General features: G+C 45.3%; 4 protein-coding genes across 8 annotated transcripts in view; 2 read left to right on the top strand and 2 right to left on the bottom strand.

The window, feature by feature from the left end:
* The first annotated feature begins 1,033 nt into the window (after positions 1-1,033).
* On the top strand, positions 1,034-11,807 carry LOC131887625 (multidrug resistance-associated protein 1-like). The gene is made up of 7 exons (XM_059236256.1): positions 1,034-4,337; positions 4,386-5,526; positions 5,628-5,715; positions 6,146-6,639; positions 6,737-9,003; positions 10,944-11,189; positions 11,592-11,807. The coding sequence occupies exons 1-7, from the start codon at positions 1,054-1,056 to the stop codon at positions 11,662-11,664; spliced, it is 7,593 nt and encodes a 2,530-aa protein (XP_059092239.1). The 5' UTR covers positions 1,034-1,053; the 3' UTR covers positions 11,665-11,807.
* Positions 11,731-13,587, bottom strand: LOC131887950 (NEDD8-activating enzyme E1 catalytic subunit-like). Of its 3 annotated transcripts, none has more exons than XM_059236693.1 (3): positions 13,451-13,587; positions 13,191-13,315; positions 11,731-13,090 (listed from the first exon to the last, which is right to left on the bottom strand). In XM_059236693.1, the coding sequence occupies exons 2-3, from the start codon at positions 13,302-13,304 to the stop codon at positions 11,867-11,869; spliced, it is 1,338 nt and encodes a 445-aa protein (XP_059092676.1). In that variant the 5' UTR covers positions 13,305-13,315; positions 13,451-13,587; the 3' UTR covers positions 11,731-11,866. The 3 variants fall into 3 exon arrangements, with proteins under 3 accessions (XP_059092676.1, XP_059092675.1, XP_059092677.1); XM_059236692.1 differs by having other exon boundaries at positions 13,191-13,391; positions 13,451-13,583; XM_059236694.1 differs by having other exon boundaries at positions 13,191-13,312; positions 13,451-13,580.
* Positions 13,562-15,026, top strand: LOC131887952 (cyclin-dependent kinase 7-like). The gene is made up of 3 exons (XM_059236698.1): positions 13,562-13,958; positions 14,051-14,397; positions 14,461-15,026. The coding sequence occupies exons 1-3, from the start codon at positions 13,690-13,692 to the stop codon at positions 14,913-14,915; spliced, it is 1,071 nt and encodes a 356-aa protein (XP_059092681.1). The 5' UTR covers positions 13,562-13,689; the 3' UTR covers positions 14,916-15,026.
* Positions 15,027-15,309: 283 nt separating this feature from the next.
* The window catches only part of LOC131887948 (protein daughterless-like), a 26,542-nt gene continuing 19,180 nt past the window's right edge, over positions 15,310-22,671 (bottom strand). For 2 of the 3 annotated variants that reach the window (XM_059236687.1, XM_059236685.1), the window contains exon 2: positions 15,310-18,491. In XM_059236687.1, coding sequence (XP_059092670.1) covers positions 16,715-18,274 — 1,560 coding nt within the window. In that variant the 5' untranslated portion in view covers positions 18,275-18,491 and the 3' untranslated portion in view covers positions 15,310-16,714. Of the gene's footprint in view, positions 18,492-20,141; positions 20,311-22,671 lie in introns of those variants that run through there. The other variant, XM_059236686.1, reaches the window with a different exon arrangement.

Consider the following 22,671-nt stretch of genomic DNA (forward strand, 5'->3'; position numbering starts at 1 on the left):
GGGAATTGCATGTCCAAGGACAGCTATTGCACATAGACCCGGTGGCCCCTATGTAATCTCAAGTTCACTTATAGGTCAATACTTTTATCGCTCGCTCTAAGGCTACTTATTTGCTTCAATGTCCATGGAACTAAAGTACGGTTGTAGTATCAGTTAATCCATGGTAAAAAGCTTGTTTAAGAAAGTTACGATATACTTCCACCAAGGCCTCGCCAAGATTGCATATGTGTAATGAATTGGGCCTGAAAGTTTAGTACGAGTGCTTCCCCGGCATATTGCTTTTTGAAGCGAAACATCTTTTTATCTATTTTGTAGCTATCTCGGAAGAGATGAAATATTTCATGCATATAATTAATAGCTTTCAAAGTGAGATTAAAATGGCTTGTTTTTTGTCAAATACTAAATTTTTGATCCATTATTGCATGACACTTAGGGCATAAAAGTAATCCATCTACGTACGTATATGTGCATATAGAGAAGATGAAATATCTTAGCCAAGGATTCCTTCAACAGATGGGTTGGATGTGACAATTGTTGACGCTTGACCGCTTTTATATTTCATTCCGTAAAAAATATCATGCATACCAATGTAGACAATAGGAGTGTTTCCAATTCACACCTTAACTAGTAAGGTTTTGCCATCTCATAAATATTACAAAGTGTGAGTGTTTTGACTAAACTGCAAATTATGTCCGCACATCCCTCAGGAGCATAAACAAAAAGTACCCAGATGTTGCTTTGTTAGTTTTCACTCCTCTGATAAAATACATCCTTTCGTTTCGTGTGTGTGACCGAACATTATTTTCATTTCAAAATTCCTTTTTTGGTTGAATGTTTGTGGTTTTGTCCGTCGTTGTTCATTTAAAAAATCTAATTGGATTGACACTCCATTTTGTTAATACATTCAATGAACTCAAGTAAACAACTATCGTCTTGTTCCCCCTCAAATATCCGTTATTCTTATCTCTTGGCTTGAGATAGACACTTGATTTTTTGGAAGTACGTACAAGACTTCTCAGTTGGAGTGCACATTGTCCTGAAACAAAGAGAATCATGTTCTGTCCTGATCCGTTTTTCAATTCAAATATTACATGGAACACAGACCATCCAAATTTCACACAATGCATGAGAGACACTTTGTTAGTAAGTGTGCCCTGTGGAGTGTTTCTTCTTCTATTGCCCTTGTGGAACTTTCACCAATTACGATCCTACTCCAGACCAGACACATTCCCAAGGATCAGGGCCAAAATCAGTTCAAGATTCATGCTCAAATTGATCTGTACAACAGTGCTTATAGCAAACGTCGTTATTCGAATCTGGAACCTCTCTGGAAGTGGGGCAATATTTGACTCTGAAGCGTTCCATTATGGTTTGCTATGCTTCACGTTTGTGTTGGCCTTTGGGCAAGAAGTCATGGATAAGTTTCTTAATGCCATCAAATCCCTGCCTCTGTTTTCATTCTGGTTTGTACTCTCCATAGTCTGCATTCCAGACCTGAAATATGAGATTAACCAGGCTCTGGAATCTTCCCACCACATAGAAGACTGGGCTCTAATTCTAACTTATTATCCCATTGTGTTTGGCCAATTTCTCCTCAATTGTCGGTCAGATTTGAGTGGGATAAGTGAGGATGAGTTTGAGCCTCCGGAAAACTCGGCCTCGTATCCGTCTTTACTGACATTTTCATGGCTAAATAGCCTCATCTGGAAGGGATTCAAAGCCCCCTTGACACTCCAAAAACTGCCAAAGCCTCCCAAATCCATCTTGGTGTCCATCAATGTCCAAGGCTTCTTAGATGTTTGGACCAAGAAGGTGTCTTCAATGAGAGCCAATTTTGAGAATGACGACTCGAAATTTGTCAGTGTGTTTCCAGTTCTGTGGAAGTGCCATTGGCCTCGGATGTTGCTCTGTATAGGTCTCAGTTCCAGCCATTACCTCATTGGATTCATCAGTCCCCAAATCCTGAAGCTCTTGGTCAACCACGTGGCTTCACCCACGGACGAAACTTGGAAAGGCTATTTGTACGTGTTTGCTTTGTTCTTCGAGTCTTGTGTATGGACTTTTTCGTTCCACATGTATTGCCAGAACGCGTCTGTTCTTTCCATCCAAATGAGATCCAGCATGATGGGGATGGTGTTCCAAAAAACCTTAAGGCTATCGAACTTATCCAAGAAGCATTACACTTCCGGGGAGATCACTAACTACATGTCAGTCGATGCTCAGCGTTTGGTCGATACCATACCATATTTGAGCAACCTCTGGTGTGCTCCATTGACCATAGGACTGGCTCAATACTTTCTCTACCAAGAACTGGGAGCCGTGAGCTTTGCCGGTATTGGAACCTTGTTCCTCCTGATGCCCATCAACCTTTTCACGGGCAAATGGGTAGAACGCCTCCAAGCAGATCAGTTAAGGAACAAGGACGAGAGGATTAAGCTAATGTCCGAGATCTTAGGTGGGATCAAGGTACTGAAGCTGTATGCCTGGGAAAATCCGTTCATGAGGCGTCTCCTCGATATTCGGGACAACGAGATCAAGATCCTGCGATTCAGTGCACGCCTTCGAGCCCTCATCAATTTCACATTCTTCTGTAGTCCCATCTTGGTGACCATCTCCGTGTTTGGATTGTATGTTTTGGTGGATTGCCAGAACACGTTGACGGCGGAAAAGATCTTTGTGTCCATGTCGCTTTTGAACATGACCAGATACCCTTTGATTATGTTTCCTTGGGCCTTGATTGAGGGCATTAAATTAATCGTCTCGCTCAAACGTATCAACAAGTTCCTCAATGCCAAGGAAATGGATTCATCTATTGTCTCCAAGGAGGTGAATGACACAAACAATAGTGTTGAATTCACATCGGCGTCGTTCGCTTGGAACCAAGGATCGGAAGACGTACTGACGGATATTGATTTGAAGATCTCTTCCGGAGCCTTAATTGCCGTGGTTGGAATGGTTGGATCAGGAAAGAGCTCCCTACTATCGGCTCTTTTGGGCGAAATGGAGAAAACTTGCGGTACCGTAAGCAGGGTTGGATCCATGGCATACGTGCCACAACAAGCCTGGATTCAAAATATGACTCTAAAACAAAACATTCTGTTCGAAAACGATTACAACGAGTCAAGATATAACCAGATCTTGGACAAATGCCAACTCAAACCGGACATGGCGATTCTAAAATCTGGCGATGAGACTGAGATTGGAGAGAACGGGATCAACTTGTCCGGAGGTCAAAAACAACGGGTTAGTTTAGCTCGAGCTGTCTATCACGATGCGGATCTGTACCTTTTGGACGATCCTCTTTCGGCTGTTGATGCATTGGTGGGCAAAAATATATTTGATGAGGTCCTTTCTAACGAAAGTGGTTGCCTAAAAGACAAAACTCGAGTGCTCGTGACACATAACCTGCACATCCTTCCACGTGTGGATCACATTGTCGTGATGAGACATGGAAAAATAGCCGAGTCTGGATCATACGACCAGCTTAAACAGGACGGAGGAGCCTTTGCCGAATTCCTCGAGAACTTTACTTTTGATGAGGTGGAAGAAGAGGTGGACAGTGCTTCTTCGTCCATTAAAGTACCAATTAGGCAGCAAAGCTCAGACAGTAATACTAGCCCTTTTGGCTCACCCAAGTTCCAAGGGATTCCAAGTATAAGTCAAAGCTCGTGGCAAGAAGCCAAGGAGATGATTGGACGAAGCGAGAGCGACGATCGACGAGATGAACGTGAGCCTCTTGTTCCACAATTTGAGTCTGACAACTCACAAAGTGACGGCCTTTTGATGGAAGAATCGGCATTCCAGGGCTCAGTGAGATGGAGCGTGTTCCTCACATACTTCAGGGACATTGGTTTCAGAAAGTTTCTTCTCATCGTGGTCCTTTTCGTTAGTAGCCAAATTTGTCATTCCTTTGCCAATTATTGGTTGTCCCGATGGGCTGATGTGAACCATAAATGTCCGGACAAATCGGCGGAAAACATCCTTTTGTATTTGGGAACCTACAGCGCTCTTGGGATGGTGGAGATTGGAACCGAGTTCGCTTACGAGTTCCTTCACTTCTTAAGCTGTGCGTATGCCTCGAAGCTCATCCATGAACGTCTCCTTGAGCGGGTAATGCATTCACCCATGTCTTTTTTTGATACTAACCCAATGGGGCGGATTCTCAATCGATTTTCCGTGGACGTGGATTCGCTGGACCAGAATATCCCCTCCATGATTCGCGACTTCTTGTGGTGTTTATGTGATCTTGTGAGCATCATCGTGATCATAACTTATTCCACGCCCTGGTTCTCGGTAACGATCATTCCACTCGGAGTGGTATTCATTGTCATCCAAAGGTATTAAATAGCCACGTCTCGTCAGTTGAAGCGGTTGGATGCGGTCAGTAAATCGCCGGTTTTGGCCCATTTCTCGGAAACTATCACGGGAGCGGCTTCGATTCGGGGGTTCCAACAACAGGAGAGGTTCATCAACGAGTCTGAAACGCGCATAGAGACGAGCATCAAGTGTTTCTACCTCATGGTCTCTTGCAATCGATGGTTGGGAGTGCGTATGGAACTCCTGGGGAACGTGATCGTGTTCTTTGCTGCCTTATTTGTGATCCTCAAACGTTCCAGCTTGTCTCCAGGAGTTGCCGGCTTGTCGATATCATACTCTTTGAACATTATGGATGCTCTCACTTGGATGGTTCGAATGGTCTGCGAGCTGGAAACCAATTTTGTGGCCTTGGAGAGGATCCTGGAGTACACGGACAATCCTCAAGAAGCGCCGTGGGACGTGCCTGCAATAGACGAGAATCTTCCACAAGATTGGCCTGTAGAAGGAAAAGTGCTAATGCAATCCTACCACACTCGTTATCGTGAGGGCCTAGACTTGGTCCTCAAGGGCATTGACCTCGAAGTGAAGTCTCATCAAAGCATCGGCATTTGTGGACGAACCGGGGCAGGCAAAAGCAGTTTGTCCTTGGCTCTGTTTCGGATCATTGAAGCGTGTCATGGGAACATTTTTATCGATGGCGTGGACATCTCATATTTGGGATTGCATCGACTGAGGTCTTGCTTAACCATCATCCCACAAGACCCCATTCTGTTCACCGGAAGCGTCCGTTTCAACTTGGACCCAACCTATGCCAGTGATGATTCTGATCTTTGGCATGCTCTAGGGCATGTTCATTTGAAGCAAGTTGTCGAGGATTTGAGCGAAGGTCTGGAACATCAAGTGGCTGAAGGAGGCGTTAACTTCTCCTTGGGACAACGTCAATTAATCTGCCTGGCTAGGGCGTTGTTGAGGAAAACCAAGATCCTCATTCTGGACGAAGCCACGGCAGCCATTGACTTGGAGACTGATAACCTTATTCAAGCAACCATTCGGGAGGAGTTCAAATCTTGCACCGTCTTGACCATTGCTCATCGATTGAATACCATAATGGATAATGACAAGATCGTTGTTCTGTCAAATGGACGTGTCTTGGAATATGACACTCCCAATGATTTACTTTCAGACAAAAATTCCACCTTCAGTTCCATGGCAAAGGATGCCGGCCTCTGAGAAGACCATACGTGTGATTGTACCATCAGTTTTACAAATAAATTGAATAGCATTCTCTAACTGCAGAAGTGCACTTTCAGGCTAGTCCCAACGAGTCCCAGGCTTTGGAGCAAGTCCAAGATTTGAATTCAAGAAGTAGGCCGCTCCACATTGTCGAGTACGTTGCAGGTACGAGTAGAACGTACTGAATAAAAGCGTTTGTCGAAAATTGTGGGCAGTCGACTAACTTGAAGCAAAGTGGCCTCGAGGCTGTCGTGACCCCTTCACAGTGTAGAAGAGGGTAATCCTGCAAGGAACAACCTCACGGGAAGGAGTGCTTGTCCTTGTCAAAGAGTGAGTCAGGCGAAAGTATATTTTTGCACACTTTGCGAAGAGCTTGAGACAAGTCAGTTATTGGCAAGAGGAACCTTCGTGATTAAATGAGGGTTCTTGACTGCAAAATTAAATACAATGTTAATAGTGCATAAAAGTGGCATGTGGTAATGCCTGAAGAAGTTTTGAAAAATAGCGATTGTTTGGCATTTCAAGCGCTTGAGTGGGATTGAAGTAAACAATTGGCAAAATAGTGAATTAAACAGTTCTTAGTATACCCTGTGAGTTCCGTGTTATTTTGCCATGAAAATGAGTGTCCCAATGGTTAATAAAGAGGAGAACGGAGTCTCCTCTGAAAGTTTCACATTCACATTGAATGGAAATTCATCGGCCGATTCGGTCACGCCTTCAGAAGTGAATCATGTTCCACCGGAAATGATGTTTAAAATATCAAAGAAAATAGCGCAATTGACCAAAGTCATTTATTCGTTGAACACGAGAAATGACGACCTTGAACAGGAACTGGTAGCAACCAAAACTGGTTACGAGGAGAAGATCCGAGCCTTGGCCTCTGAAAATCAGATCCCCAATGGGGAAACGGATGGACCCAAGAAAAACAGAAGTAAGACTCCAGAAGTGGGAGATCCTGAGACCAAGAAGGAACTGAGACGTGCCAAGCATATCATGAAACAACTCGAGGCCAAAATGAAGGCTATGCAAGAGGAACAAGATAAGCCGAAAGCTTCAGAAGTTGGCAAAACCGTCGTCCCGGACAAACAAGTAAGCAGCTCAAGTGCGATGACTGACTTTATTATGGGGGAAAACAAGTAGGAATTGAACTTTGAATACACCAAACCTTGTATTTCGTTCGTTTCAGATCAAGCAACTGAGTAAAGACAAACATGACCTTTCAAAGAAAGTGGACCGCTTGGAGATTCAAAATGAGCAACTCCGATTGGAACGGAATCAAATCAAGAAGGAGCTTGATATGACTAGTAAGGAAAAATCCGCCATACAGCTCGAGCTTTCCGCCAATCGGGTTCAGGTCAGTTATAACAAGGCCACAGGAGTTGCAAGCTCGGGGGAATCAAGGGCAAAGTCCGTGCCTAATGCGACCAAAAGCAAGGAAGATGAAGAATTCACCAAGGATTTGATCACAAAGCTAGAAGTGCTTTCGAAAGAAAAGATAGAGCTCTCCCGACAACTTCAAGAAAGAAAAATGTTCCAGCAGCAGCAAAGGCAACTTTTGGAGCAACGCAAGAAAGAGGTAGAACAAGCGCAGAGGTTTCAAACGCAAGTGATGCGTTCCAATCAAGATGGCAACAACACCAACGATAAGAACAACAATCATCAAGACATGCTCCTCAAGGTTCGCCGGGAAAAAGTGACTCTTCAAACAGCATTGGACGAATCCAAGAACAAGCATGAAAGAGACGTCAAGTTGTTGCAAGAAGAACGAAGAAAGTTGTCCCAGGAGCTTGAGCAAATCAAAGTGAAACACACCGCTGAACTCGAGCGAATTCAATACGAACAAAGGGACAAAGCGAACGCTTTGCAGGCGCAATTGAAACTCCGCGCTAAAGAGTTGGAACAAATCCAAAGCGGGCATGCGCAATCCCTGATATCGTGGGAAGATCGCTACAAAAAGGTCGACAAAGACTTGTCAGAGACGAAAGAGCAGGCGAACAAGCTACAAGCCAAGATGGGCCAGACATCGGACGCTGTTTTGAAGGCCGAAGATCTTTGCAAGTCCATGGAGAAAGAGCGAGACGAGTATAGAAGGAAGTGTCAGGAAATCCAGAGCAAGATGGATCTTCTATCCAGAAGTGGGAAAACAAAGGCTCTCGAGGGCGACAATGATAAGGTCAAACACTTGGAAAAGGCTTTGGAAGAGGCCCTGGCCGAGCGACAGGAGATCCTCGAAGCGGCCGGCTTGGAAATCGATCAACAGAAGACCATTGCTTTGGAGACAGAGCAGAAGATGATGGACGACTTTGAGTGGAAGCTCCGCGAGATCGAAGGTGAATACAGACAAAAGATGAAAGACATGGAGAAAAATATCGAAGCTCGAGTGATAGCCGCTCAGGGGGACTTTGAGCGGAAAAAAGATGCCGAGTTCGTGAGGTTGAGTATAAACTTGCGACGAGAAATGGAGGAGCAAATGAAATCAGAACGAACCTCGCTGCGGTCCACTTTGGACACAAAAAGTGCCACAGACATGGAAGAGAGCCTCCGCAAGTGCCGGTACGAGAAGGATCGCGAGATTCGCACTATCCAACGGAATTTTGAGGAGGAGCGAAATCGCTTGAATCGCGAGAAGCGTTCCTTACAACGAAGAATTGACGAGATCCCGAATGAGATCACCAAGGCCACCAAAGATTTGCAGGCTCAAAGTGATGCCGCCATCCATGAGGAACGGCGAAAGAATACCAAAATGCTTGAAAAAGCCCAAGACGATTATGACAAACTCAAAGACGATTTGAATGGCCAAATGATGCGAATGCGGGCTGAATACGACGAGAAGATCGACGATCTCCAGACCAGAGTTGACAATGCAAATAGCAACCGCTACAGCTCCATGTTTCAAATGAAAGAGGAGGTCGAAACAGAATTTTGTGATCGCATGGAACAACTGCGTTCCATGTACAAGGCCGAAATCGACAACCTCAACGAGAAGCTCGAAGAGGAGAAGAACCGTGCCAAGCGACAGGAAGACGCCTTGCAGAGCACCATTCGCAAACAAAAAGAGGAAATTGACGAACTCAACGCATATTATACTCACAATGAGACAGAGTACGAGGCCAAGGTCAACGATTTGCTGACCCGGCTTCAAGAACAGACGGCATTAGCTCAAAAGCTCCAACAAGAGTTGGACGAGTATGAATGGTACGAAGACGAGGATGATGATGGAAATGTGACCTCCGACCGACCTGTATCAGCCAAGGCCCAAGTCAGTCGGCCTTCATCCACCAAGCCCTTGGATCAAAACCGAATCAAGTCAAAGTCGAGCCAGGCCGTCAATCAGACCGAAACCGCTTTAGCGGCCAGTTCTGGCTTGGCCGCATCCACTCTGGTGCCGCACATTCCTCCCCGAAAAGATCGCGACGAGGAGAGTCGATTCAAGGAGGACGCCCAATCCTACACGTATGAATGAGATTTGCGTTTCTGCTTGGCTTTTTAACAAAGTAGTTTAGTGTGTAGAAGAGTAGCATTTGAGGCGTGATGTGCCCGTCTGTGTCTAATAGTTTCTGCATTTTCTACCGTCATTCAGAATATATTTCTTATAGAACACATTTGAGTTTCACGCTGAAGGCAAGAAAAAACCTTTTTAGAGCGACAAGGATTTATTTGAAAGGTGAGATAAGACATCTTTAATGTCTGCTCCATGTTTACTCGAGCAAAGCCCCATCAGGAACGAGTTCAAACATTTAATTCGAGCTGGAAATATCGATGCTTCACTTGGCCTTGCTCTCCAGACTGGGATGATCATAAATCCTCCTGACAAGTCGTTCTCAATTTGAATACACACCATACGAAAGATCAAGACAAACGCACCTTGAAGTTGCAGGATTCTCATTTCCTAACCTACAAGCCCAATTAACTAGGGTCTAGCCCTAGTTTTCAAAAATTCGTGAAAACCTCGATGAGTGATTGGCCCACATGCACTAACAAGTCACAACAACAACGACTACAGCAACAGTAAGCATCCCATTTTATGGATTACAAAATACCTTCGACGTAGCGCTCGTTGACGACATGAGGAAATTTTGCAATCAGAACTCCTCGTTGCGAAGGGCATGAGCTCAAAATTGGGTATGACGTCGTTGAGAGCAATAAGGGAACAGTAAAGAGAAAGACTTTCCTGGTGTGGCAAGCCAAGAATACAGATACACATTTGTAAGTGGGAGATGCCGATATTACGACATGGCTTTCTTCGTTCTATTCCAAAAACACGAATGACGAGGGTTGTTTTCCGTAACATCGCTTTGAGACAGACAAAGGTGGCTTTGTAATTACTTAACAACGGGAACTTTGGGACAACTGGACAAGGGACAATTGAGGTTCAAGCCTTTGCCCGGCATCTGTGAAAAGTCAAATGAGTTCTATGCGGTTTGCACGTTTTAATTATAAGAGTGAGTGAGTGAGAATGGAAATAATTTGGATCAAATTTTGGATCGGAATTGACTTCAGACATGTTAACTCAAGAGCTTTACTGGATTGGCCATATTCAATGCCTAACCCAGAGAGTTTGAAGGATTGCAATCAGTTAAGTTTTTTACATTTTAATTGTGGACGTTGAATGAGTTGTATCTAAATCTTCAAGTCTTTGAAAGATATTTCTTGGACATTAAGTAAATGGGCAATGACATTTGATATTCTTCTCTCATCTTGATGACTGGACTGCTTCGCATTTGCAAATATTTTTCTGCACTGAAAGCTATTTTTTTTTAAAGTATGATCAAATTTAGCGCAACAAAAAAGGTCAAATGCATGCACTCATCTTTGACCATGAAACTTTGAAGTTGTCTGAATTTGTTATAGCTCTTCGTACATATTGCCCAACACCTATCCATGTTTATACGGAGTAGATGAATAAACGATTTTTTTTAATCGCCTCTCATTCTACATCAATTTGTGTAGCCTGGAGGGAATCCAAGTGTACATAACGTTTTGCTTTTTTCTTATTTCCTTCTTCATGTCCATTTTCTTAACAACTACACGGAATGTAATTTTTAATAATTGAACTGACACTTTTCGCCCCGGTTCTAAAACAACTGATTAGTATAATAATTTTGCGATTATATCCCCAAAAGGAATACCATTTTGGCTTGGTAAATGAAATTAGATCTGAAAGGAATGACAGTTTGCAACAAAGCTTTCACGGTTAACAATACGCCTCACTAACTATTTTGCAAGGAATGATGATTAACCCTCCAGTTATCCCAGGAACGCGAAGGAAACGAAGAATTTCTGGAATACTGGAGCATGTTCCCCAATCGTTTGACATACTTTTCGACTTTCCCGTTTTAATCCCTTAATGCGGCTTGATGTGCCAACGCTTTTCTCGTATTTCTACATTACAGGACTGTAGAGACACGTTTTCCCCCTTTGTCCTCGACACTCCATCCGCGAACCGAACAGAGTTCATCGATGCCGCCCCAGAGCCGCCCTTCCTCTGCGGCATCGGGTAGACTATCAAAGTGGCGGCACTCCGCCACTCTCCCGCATAGGGCCGCATCGGCGACCGGTGTTTCAACCGAGCAATCAACTGGATCAAGGGGCAAAACCTTGTCGCGAGTGTTCCACATGAACAGTCCAAAACTAACCAAGTGCGTGCTGATTTTGACGAAGAAAAAACATTGTTAGAAAAATATGGTTAAAGAGCTAGATTTGAGTTACTTAGGTTCCGCCCTCCCATAAACCGAATGCGGTTTGTTCGTGATTCAAAATAAAACTTGGAGTTTTCAATGTTCCAACTTTAGATAGATATAAAAGGCTAGCTTTGCGGTTTGTTTTCGGAAAAGACTATAGTCATTATTATTGTTATTCTATCTGTATTCTTAGATTGGGACCAGTTATCTAGAGATTTGAACCTTCAATTTCATTACTGTATAAGTCACTTCAAAGAATGGGAGTTGCGCCTGGGCAAAGAGATTGCCAAATGACGTTGCTACGTAGGAAAGGGGGGAAATTTTGAGACTTGAAACTGAATCATGACTTTTTTTTTCCAGGAAACGAACCTCTAATTCGGCCTCATCGTCTCAGAGTGGGGGAAGCAAGAAAAGTAACTGCACTCATCAATGAAGAATCTTCAGTCATCTACATCCTGTTTTCATACTGTTCATACTTGATTGATTAGATTAGTCCCGATTTCAAATGATCCGTTTTTATTGAATGCAGTAGTTTGCTTCTTTTGAATCAGCAATAAAGTGCTTAGTACATACAAAGTCACAGGGAAGCATTGGAAAATTGACATAAGGATCATTCCCATCGAGGGATCGCGATCCTAATCTTCCAAATTAAGTTTGACAATCAAAGGCCTCGGGGAGGTTGAGTCCGCCACCACCAATTCGCTGCCCGAGGTCAAGCCCAGTTCGTCCAAAGTCTTCTTCAGATTGTGTCGTGTGGCTGCCTCAATGCTGGCCACATTGGGCATGTAAAGGGTCTTGTTCTTGCCCTCGATGTTGGTGGTGAGACCGGGGTTCTTCATTTGGAACGAGGCTTGGTTGACCAGATACTCGATAAGATCCTGGAGCTTCTTTGTCTTACCAAAATTCAACGTTTGAGTGCGGCGACTGCACGCCAGGCATTTCTCGTTTTTCTCGGCCTCATAGGCATACGAATAGATTCCTTCGGAGTCGTTGAACATCATGTAATTGTTCAGGGGATCGGCACACGACGTGGTCAGTTTGAAGGTCTCCATGGCGCAAACGGCTGCAATGACGGCATTCGTGGAGGCTACGGCCGGAATGATTCGCTTCACCACCCCCTGAGTCAATCGGTGGGTCACGCCGGTAATGTGATAATGGTTGGCTCTCTCAAGAGCTTTCTCGTAGATCCAAGATATGTGGTTCGGGTCGTCACCATCAATGGAAGTTTCTTCTCCTCCAAAGGGATTTTCCTTGGGCCAAAGTAAGATCCTGGCATATTCAATGCAATGTTCGGGAAGTCGAGGTGTATGAGCGATGGTGCATAAGGGGAAGTTAACCTGGGGAGGGTACAAGTCTAGCGTGCACTCAATGCAAGCCGTCATTCCGGGTAAAATGACTCTAGCATGACCCTTGAAGCCTTCGGTCCCGCCGTCAATGATGGGAATCACGCCAGTGGGTGGTTGCCCATCTTCCCCCGGGGTCACCAACGACAAAACCATGCCATTGATCCACCGACGGGCCACGATTGAGTCCAATCCACAAATGATCACGTGAAATTGCCGGTAGAAATCCTCATCAAAATCCTGGATCATGCCATTGTGAGCCTTTACATTGGCCCCAGGGATTCTTCGATTGATGAAGTCGGCCGCCACCTCAGCCTTGAACTTGCCCACATCATTGGGACGGAATAAAAATTGCCGGTTCAAGTTCGACACATCAATCGTATCCATGTCAATGACATGCATGTTCCGGAATCCCATATAAGCCAAATTCTTAAGTAACTCACACCCTAAACCTCCAGCCCCAATGATGCACAAGCGAACCATATCACGGACCAAGGACAGAGTCTCCGGACCAGCCTGGAGCGATTCAAACATGTCAGTTTAGGCAAGTTAGCGCCATTAGCACCATTAGCACCATTAGAATACGGCTCGATTTCTGTTGGTTTAGTAATCGTACCTGAAAATTGGGATGTGAAAAGGGGCCCTTCCGCGTCAGGACCTGGGACAAGTGGGACCAACGATTCGGCCAATCCCCACCGGTGTGGCCATGCCCGTTACTATCCACTTCCATGATGATATCTTCTAGATCCAAAGAGCAAAAGTTTCAACCTGCAGATCAATCTTGGGTTTTTCGTACGCCAATTCGGATCAGGGATACCTTTAGACAGATCATAATTTCCATCTAAGTTCCCATAGCTAATAAAAAACAATACAAACCTCTTCCAAACTCCCGTGATCCCCCCCAAGGCTTTCACTCTAAATTACTTCTAAGACAGATCTGAAACTGTATCGTTCGTTCAGAAATTTGGTCCTGATCAGCGAAAGTTTCGGCTTCAGAGCAAACGACAACAAATTTCAGCTGATTGATACCTCTGGGCTCTTTGGTCCCCCAACGAGAAGATCAAGAATCCGGCAACCTTAGAGATCTGAAAGACCTCCTTCACAGAATATTGAGCATGTTGGACGACGACGAGTTGGAGGCCGATGAGCGCTCCAAGCGCTATGAGAAGATCTCCTTTCTGGGCGAGGGTCAATTTGCCACGGTTTACAAAGCCAAGGACTTGACCATGGTGGCAGAAGAAGGTGAGGAATCCGATTGCATCGTGGCCATCAAGAAGATCAAGTTGGGTTCTCGAGAAGAAACGAAAGATGGCATCAATAGGACGGCTTTGCGGGAAATCAAATTACTCCAGGAGCTCCATCATGAACACTGCATCAATCTTAGGTGTGCTTAAACATTCTATCCCTATTGTACTTTTGACAATCTGTGATGTAACTATTGGCGATTACCGATTACTTTCAATTTTTCAATTACAGGGACGTTTTTGGAGGAGTCAATTCCAATATCTCGTTGGTTATGGACTTAATGGACACAGATTTGGAGATTGTGATCAAAGATAACACGCTCGTGCTTTCACCGGCCAACATCAAGGCTTACATCGTTCAAACGCTCCTGGGCTTGGAGTATCTACACGAGTGTTGGATCCTTCATCGAGATTTGAAGCCCAACAATTTGCTGGTGAATCGGCGAGGTATCGTGAAGTTGGGTGATTTCGGTCTAGCCAAAAGCTTCGGTTCACCCAATCGTCAGTACACCCACCTGGTGGTGACCCGGTGGTATCGAGCACCCGAATTGCTTTTTGGGTCCAGAATGTATGGAACAGGTGAGAGGCAGCAGAATTAGCACCTTCAGTTGGTTGCATTTACTCTGTGATTGACGTTTTTAGGGGTTGATATCTGGGCCGTGGGGTGCATTCTAGCTGAATTGCTACTAAGGCTTCCATTTGTCGCCGGTGAGACTGATTTAGATCAATTGGCCAAGATTTTTATGGCTATGGGTACACCCACGGAGGAGACCTGGCCCGGGCACACCCAACTACCGGACTATGTCAAGTTCAAGGCTTACCCGGGCACGCCGTTGCCTGACATTTTCACGGCGGCTGGGCCGGACCTAATCCAATTGTTGGAACTCCTGTTCGCGATGGATCCCAACAAGCGTTGTACCTGCACAGAGGCGTTGAAACTCGATTACTTCAAGAATAAACCCTATCCCACCCCTGGTCCACAACTACCTCTTCCCAGTGGATTAAAAGAGGAGTCCGAAAATCTCAAACCCGGGTCCAAACGCAAGCTCAGAGATAACATTGATGGAACCGGCCTGGCCAAAAGGCTGGTGTTTTAACGATTGTACCTATTTAAGAGTATTTTCTACACGCTCATATATCTTTGCTTGCTAAAAGAAAGAGCAAACAACCAAATGAAATTGGTGGGAAGTCCATTTTTCCACCTACGATCCAGGGGTCCATCTGTGGGAAAAACTTTTGAATTACTCAAGCCTTCCGAATGAACTACGCCTATTACAGATTAATGTGGAAAAGTGCAGTTGACTTTTACTTTTCATATACAAAATGAGGCTGTTGAACGTGATACCACTGAGCTGGCTGGCATGGTTGGTGTATCGAGGTGAGCCTATGAGAGAAAAGTCTCGGAAGCTAGAACATCTGATAGATGACAATGATAAAAACACTTGTGCATGGTTTGATCCCCTTCTCGAAACCAAAACAGACAGCGAGGAGTTCAGATTTTTAGAATATTTATTCAATCTCGATTGTAGGTGTTTTTCGGAGGAAAAATCATTTTGTTGATGCGATTATGCTCTGGACACGAGAGGAAGATAAAAAAACGAACGTTAAAACTGAATTGCATTCTCAGGTTTCTCCGAAAATATGGGCCCATACTTAGAGGGACAGGAGGCGGGTCGAGGGGGCCAGGGTGGGCGGGGAGGTGTTTGTTTCGGCGGCTAACAATACAGACGGCGATATGATGCTGATCGGGAGCTACAATCGAACTAATACGACTTATATTCGTTTTTGTTTGTGTACACGGTGTTTTCTAATAACGAAAACAAAATTAGACTCAAAATTGATTGGGCGTTGGTTTTAATTCATTCAGATAACCAACTGGATCAAGACGAAGTGTGTCTTCTTGAAAAGTTATCCCTTCCTCGAGTTGATATGACAAAGGTTGTAGAATGATATTTAGACGACGTGATTATGTTGCTGGCTGCTTTTGTAGGCTTTTTTGTTTTTCTTCTTCTGGACTTTGAAATGCAGGAAATACTCGCAGTAATCGAAATGGGATTCAACCCTCTGAATAACTCTCAAATTGAAGGTTCAGGCTTTAAGATGTATGGTAATAAGAAGTGTATAGCAAACGTCGACGATGGAGGCATAACAACGAACGCCCATGTTTCGGGTGCCCATCAAGAAGGTGGGGAAAGAGGAAGGGGGTAGAGGAGATCATTTTTGATTCAGCAACGCATACACACCACCAAGACAGATAGATTGCGTGGCTGCGGAGAGGAAGCTCGGTATGGTTGTCTGTCGATGGCTCTTCGATCACTACACTGATCCACTAAACGGTTGAGAGCCTCTTGGGCAGAGAACTGATTTCTTTCTTCTTCTCTTGTGTCTAGTGTGAAAGGTAATGGGGGATGATGATGAAAATAATAATATTAATAATAATAGTGATAATGATGATAACATGAATAAGAATCTCGATGGAATATCAATGGTAGACAAAGCAAAGTCTTTGATTTTCTATTATGCTGGCACGACCATGCACTGTGGGTATGGAAAAGATGGCATGATCGGGGATGAACCATGGCTTGTTTCCAAAACAGGACGTGCCGTCCGAAGATGAGAGAGAGGAGAGAGAAAGAGAGAGAGGAGGAGATAAAGCGATATCACAAGTTCGGAAATTCATGTTGCGTTCAAGTGCAATGAATTCGAGAACAGAAGTCTTATCTGGCTGCTCTGCTGCTGTTGCTTTTGTTGGTGCAATGCTAGTGGCACAGGTCATCATGATCGTTGAGAGCAAAACTGTAGATAGAATGAAACGGGTAAGGTTGTTGTTGGTTTACACGAATGTGTGTTTGTTTTGGTTTTGTTGATTGGTTGGTTGTGCGTCATCAATTTGTAGCTAAATATGGGAGGGGCCGCCCCCGCCTCCACCACCATAACCACCCGGACTAGTTGGGCCTCCGTGACCGGTGGCCATCATTGGGGAAGGTCCGGGGCCTGAACTGGGCGAGGGGGCGAAGCCCATGCTAGCCGCTGCGGCCGCAGCCGCAGCCGCGGCAGCTGCTTGGTGGTGATGGTGGTCGGTCTTGTCTTCTTCGCGTCGCTTCAGACACGCCACCTTGGGGTTGAGATTGCGCTCACGCACTTGCTGTTCTAAGCTCATGATGACATCGACAGCCATGTTGAGAATGCCTAACTTGGTTTGTGGCTTGTCCGACTTCAAGTGAGACATACAGATTCGGCCCAGCTCTTTCAGCGCCTCGTTGATGTCGCGGATTCGTATGCGCTCACGGGCATTATTGGCTGATCGTCGCTCTTTCTCTCGCATCATTTTGACCTCAGGGGGAGCTCCGTCGTCTGTCTCGTCGGCCGACTCGGCATTGAGAAGGTCTTGAGCTTGTTGTTGTTGTTGTTGTTGTTCCTTTCGCCGTTTACCCCGCTTGCTGCCGGACGAGCTACTAGGTTTGAGGTCAGCTCCGGATTCGGAGTCAGCCTTTCGTTTTTTGGCGCCCCCTGCTGATGTGGAGGCACCGTCGGATTGATGGGGAAGTTGGTAGCCCATGCCATCCGAAGAGAGATCGCTGAGGGCGCCACTTCCATACGCTAATGCAGCAGCTGCAGCAACTCCGTTTGTCGAGTGAGGGGCCATAGAGGCCATGGGTGGAAGGCCCCCGGCAATGTACTCGGAGGCAATAACATTAAGGGCGTCATCCACATCTTGACTTGAGGCGGCCGCGGATATTTGGGGCTGCCGACTATTGCCACCATTGACGTTGAACGAGGCCGGTGAGGATACTGAGGGCGTTCCCACTGTTGAGCTATACGTACTACTGACACCTGCAGCTGTGGTGGCATGGTCTCCGTACATCATGCCGTCGACACTGGGGTTTCCAGAAAATGGAACTCCCCCGGGACCACCTCCCAGAATGTTTTGTACAGGCACACCTCCCGTGCTGGTATAACCCCCGCCGGGCCCATAACCCTGCCAATCATTAGGAGCACCCTGATCGAGGAAGTAGGGATTGTCCTGATAAGCGGCGAGGCTGGCTAAGCCCGGGGGCCCTCCACCACTCCCGTCCACCTTTTGAGGAATGAATCGATTGTTGGGCGAGTTTGAGACAAACTCGTCGCCAAACCATTGACTGTTCCCACTGGCATCTGCGTCTTTGTCTATTTTGATGGGTCGGCTCCCTGCCGTTGAAGGGCCCGCTCTTGACCCGGGGGCATTGGCAAAGGGGTAGTAAGGTGACTCTGGCGAGAAGTTTTCGGCTCCATGTCCTCCACCAGTTGGGAATCCGCCCACCGAGGTACCACCTGGAAACCCGACCACCCCGGGGTCACCTTCCATACCCTGAAAACTGTGCCCCTGGGGTACCCCACCATCCTTGCTCGTGATTTTGTTGAAAGAGTTTTGGAAAACGTGGTAAAGTCTCATGGTATCGTCATCATTCCGATCCATGTTGAAGGAGGAGAGGAACGGAGGCAGAGTCGGAAGGAAGGAGCGGTCAAAGGGCCTGATGATCGATCGTTTGGCTGTTTTTTGATATTCAGCTCAAGCCACGATCAAATCCGATGCTTGTGTACTAACGTCCTCCACTCCGATGGCACTATGCACGTGGTCATGAAGACCGAATGGCTATTGTGTTAGGCCAAGCCCACTCTGAAGTATCACCAATCTGCAACAAATCCAAAAAAAAACCGAACCTCAATATAGGGTTGACGTCATTTTCCGAACGAAATTGGCATGTGAAACCGATTGATTGGCACCTTGGTTGGTCTTACCACTGATCTATCTGTACATGTGCATTCACAAAAACCTTGACTGTTCACGTGGGTGGGTAACAAATGATATAGGGGAGAGTTTGACCACTTCCAAGGGCCAATTGGGAGTGCCGTTTTCAAGTCACACCCACTATCCAACAAGTCGTTCCCCAAATCTAAGCGAATATTTCATTTGCATGAGGGTGGAGTCTTCGTTGCTCTTGAATAGTCTAATTTTGCCATCGTCCATTAGAACTGTAATCAGTCTATTGAATTCAACATGCTCCAATCAGCATTTTGAACACCCTCGGATCAAGGCAGAAAGAACTATGGGGACTATGAGTTAACTCTCAAAGACAATTTCATGAAATGATGCTGAGCTGTAGTATGTAGTTTGACTCAATTCTGGCCAAAATTACCCAACCTGTTCGTCTCGACTCAATTTGTTTGCAACAACAATAACAGCAATAACACAAGAAAGTTATTTCACGTCTACGACCTTTCAACTCATTGAGTGGCCCTTCAATTCGAGCGATGGTATAATACTGCTGTTGAGTGAGAACATAATCACATGCTTTTATGGCCGATAGCTGTCAATTTAAGGGGCGTGCAAGGTGTTTTGGAAGCTATTTTCTTTAAACAACCACTGGTTCGACGACCCACTCAAGCCAATTCCAGTTCTGCTCGGTTCAAGGGGCCTTTTTCTTCTGTAAGTGCAAATTGCTCTGCTCATGAAATTTAATGACCCTAACATGGTGTGACCAAGAGTGAAGAATTAAATGATTGGCCAACAAATTGCAATGGGACTACGGCGAGGCTTTGAAGTGAAAATGAAGTGAGACAATTTGTGGTTCGGAAGTTATTATGATTAATGCCGCTAAGTCTGTGGATGATGGATGCTCTCTTCGAAGTTGGTCGAGAAACTTACTACTATGATATCGCTTCCCTTAAACAAGTCAGAATGGAGGAATCAGATGGTGGTCAGATCAAGCGAGCCAAGCGAGCGAACTTCTCCGGAACTCTCCTCGGAAGCTGTCCCAAAATTACAGCTTCAACCGGAATATCGTCGTGGAGCTGAACCATATATCCTCTCTCTACTCACAAGTTCATTTGGTAACCACCAAGACCAGATGTGGTAAGTTGACAAACTTAGATGAGCCACTTTATCATCAAGACAAGCCTGGACATGAATCAGAACGTCGGCCATAAATCCCTTGATAGCTTCATAACGACCAACCAAACGCTACCGCGGGTCCTTTAAAAATTAGTCTTCTCAAGATTGTTCACACCCTTCCATTGACTTCCCCACCCTACCTCCACATGGCCAAAAATGCATTAGGTGATTTCCCACCATTGGCACACTCCATGCATCTTTTTCTCAAGCAAACGCACACAATATTCGATAACAATTGGAAGGAAGCACTTGAATAATAATACTAGCCAAAAAAGATGCAGTTCAAACGCTTCAGATTCAAAAAGAAAAGTGTGGAGTGGGCTTATTTAAAAAAAAACACGGCGAGAAATATCAGGTTGATTTGAGGAGGATCATTGTCTCACACACTTACAAATTTGAAAACAGATGCCGATGTCGTTAAGCAATTCACGAGAGGACTTCGAGACCATGGTACATGATCCATCAACACAACCACCAACAGTTCATTTCAGTCATTTCCAACCCGAGGGTTTCTCACGGACACAATTTTTTTTGGGAAGAGCTCACTGTCAGGAATCCCGAAAATCTTTCCGAGATAGCCAATGATCTGATGTTTCAAGATTGGGACAGCGATCCTCGAGGGATCGATGTTGTTTGTGCTCGAAACTACTAGTTGACGATCGCCGACTCCAGCAGTACTTGAGCCACTACTAATATGACTATCTCCCAAAACTTGAGAAAGGAGCGTGTAAAAACGAGTAGGGACGCCGCCTGCGCAACGCTCTCTCTCTTTCTCTGGGTCTCTGTGTCTCATTTAGTTTTCGTTCGCCGGGAATGGCCAAAGGTTCGTTCAATCCCTCTCAGTCTGTATGGCGATTCTCAAAGCGACCTACGGGTGGCCGCAACTCGCGAGAGAATGGGAAATGATACCTACTACAACTACAGCTACAACTACAACCACAACAGCAACAACAACTCCATCCCCCATCCGAACTCGAACCCGAGCCGGCCAAGTTTGGCTGTGGAGCACTCTGCATGTCTTTCTCGTCTCGGGATGACACCCCAAGTGTACGTACGTACGTATGTACGTAGTATGTATTTGTGTAATGCTAGTGCAAGCATGGTATACGAACACACATGCACACACCACACTCTCCATAGCGTACGTACTGTACCTAAAGATTAACTAGTACGACGAGTATACTGGGGGACAGAAAAAAAAAGAAAGGCGAGAAGATCCTCAAAACAATTCCGACATCCTCGCCGCCTTTCATCTGGGTGCTCGCTTAAACAATCACACGGATTTGTCATGGTTGCGGGTGTTGAGATCGGATCGAAGATGCTGTTTCACTTGTGGAAGGATGGATGCTGGATGGAGACAATAGTGTCCCACTGACATCACGCAAGAGGCACTTAATTTTGGAAAAAGTCTGACTGCATAGAATTCGGATATCAAAATCCACTCAAGTGGGAGGAGTGCACCAGAAATTGATGGTGATAATCGTGGTTTGATCGCTCGTAGTACGGTGCTGTCTAGCGGATGGAGTCAATCCTTGTGTTTGCAGTAGCCAGATTTGCTTGGGATATTGTATTAGATTGAGATGAAACACGAACATTGGATGATGATCATCTTATCATTTTCTTGCGGTTCTTGAAAAACTTCACCACAAGCAGGAAAGAGGACAATGTAATATGGTTTAATTCTTTTTGTCTCCAAGGTACACTTTTCTAGCTAGTACCACAACCACCACACACCAGTATGTATGCGCGACACTTTCTTGTTTGCTTGCCGCACCCTTCCCTAGACAAGAATCAATCTTAAAACGGAATGATGACAATGATGATGGGAAAATAATGGGCTAACGGAAGCGACAAATGCAATCAAAAGTGACAGACTTTGGATTGATATCTTGAAACCATGTTGCTGTTGTTGTTTTCGCTTCGACCAGCATTGGAGTGGATCATAGACCTAGAGTTATGGCTCTGAGGGATCCGACAGAGGGAGTAGTAGTTCGACCCATTGGCAAATGAACGACGTGGGCAGGAGATCAGTTCCAAGAGGTTAAAGATCCTTCTCTAAAAGGTAGTGTAGGTTCCCCAAGATGGGCGGAAAACTTAGGATTGGTAAGTGTTCGGTACTGGCTGCCGAAAATTCCTGGAATGGCCATGATCAAGATAATGATGATGGTGATATCAGTTAGTCATCACCGCCATAATCATTGGCCCAAGTCATTCTACGACGTGGTATGTAGATTGCACTTCTTCTTGGAGTGTGAGAGAGTTGGAAGGCACACATCGAGACACGAAGAAAGAGAGAGAGAGAGATATACGTATGTAGAGGGGCCTGCTGAAGCTAAAGAGGCGAAGAAGACCGAGAAACCATCAGAGTCATCATGCCAAATGCACCAAGAACGTCTTTATTTTTTTGTCCGTTCTTTTTCTCTACCATTCTTTCTCCTAAGGCTAATTATCTCGTTCAGGAATATTCCCATTTGTTACGAGCCACCATTTCCAAGAGCCACAACCCCTAAAGCGCCCCCCACGTTCATTCAAATTTGGCGGTATTCTTGCAGGGAGAAAGACAACAACATCAACAGCCACAACAATTTAGAACCTTGGGAGGAAATTCTCGGCAACTATCAACTGGAAGCAGAGGCAAGGCAAAGGACGCCAATGTGCTAGTGGTGCATGTGAATGAAGGAGCGAGAGTGTTAATATCATTTTCTTGGCCTCACGCCACTTGACGGGTTCGTAATAATAATCTCCTCATTTTTGGGTGGCTGTCAGAAAAGAGACTTGGAAAGAGCAGGCCAACGGGCCAGGGAGGGGAGGATCATCACTTCTTATGGAACAAGGCTTCTTGGAACAAAGCCAGATGAATCCAGCAGCAGTCCTGTCATAAATAGAAATATTATTACTACTACCAACATTGCCTCCATATC

Source organism: Tigriopus californicus, chromosome 10, assembly GCF_007210705.1.
Source record: "Tigriopus californicus strain San Diego chromosome 10, Tcal_SD_v2.1, whole genome shotgun sequence".
NCBI lineage: Eukaryota > Metazoa > Arthropoda > Copepoda > Harpacticoida > Harpacticidae > Tigriopus > Tigriopus californicus.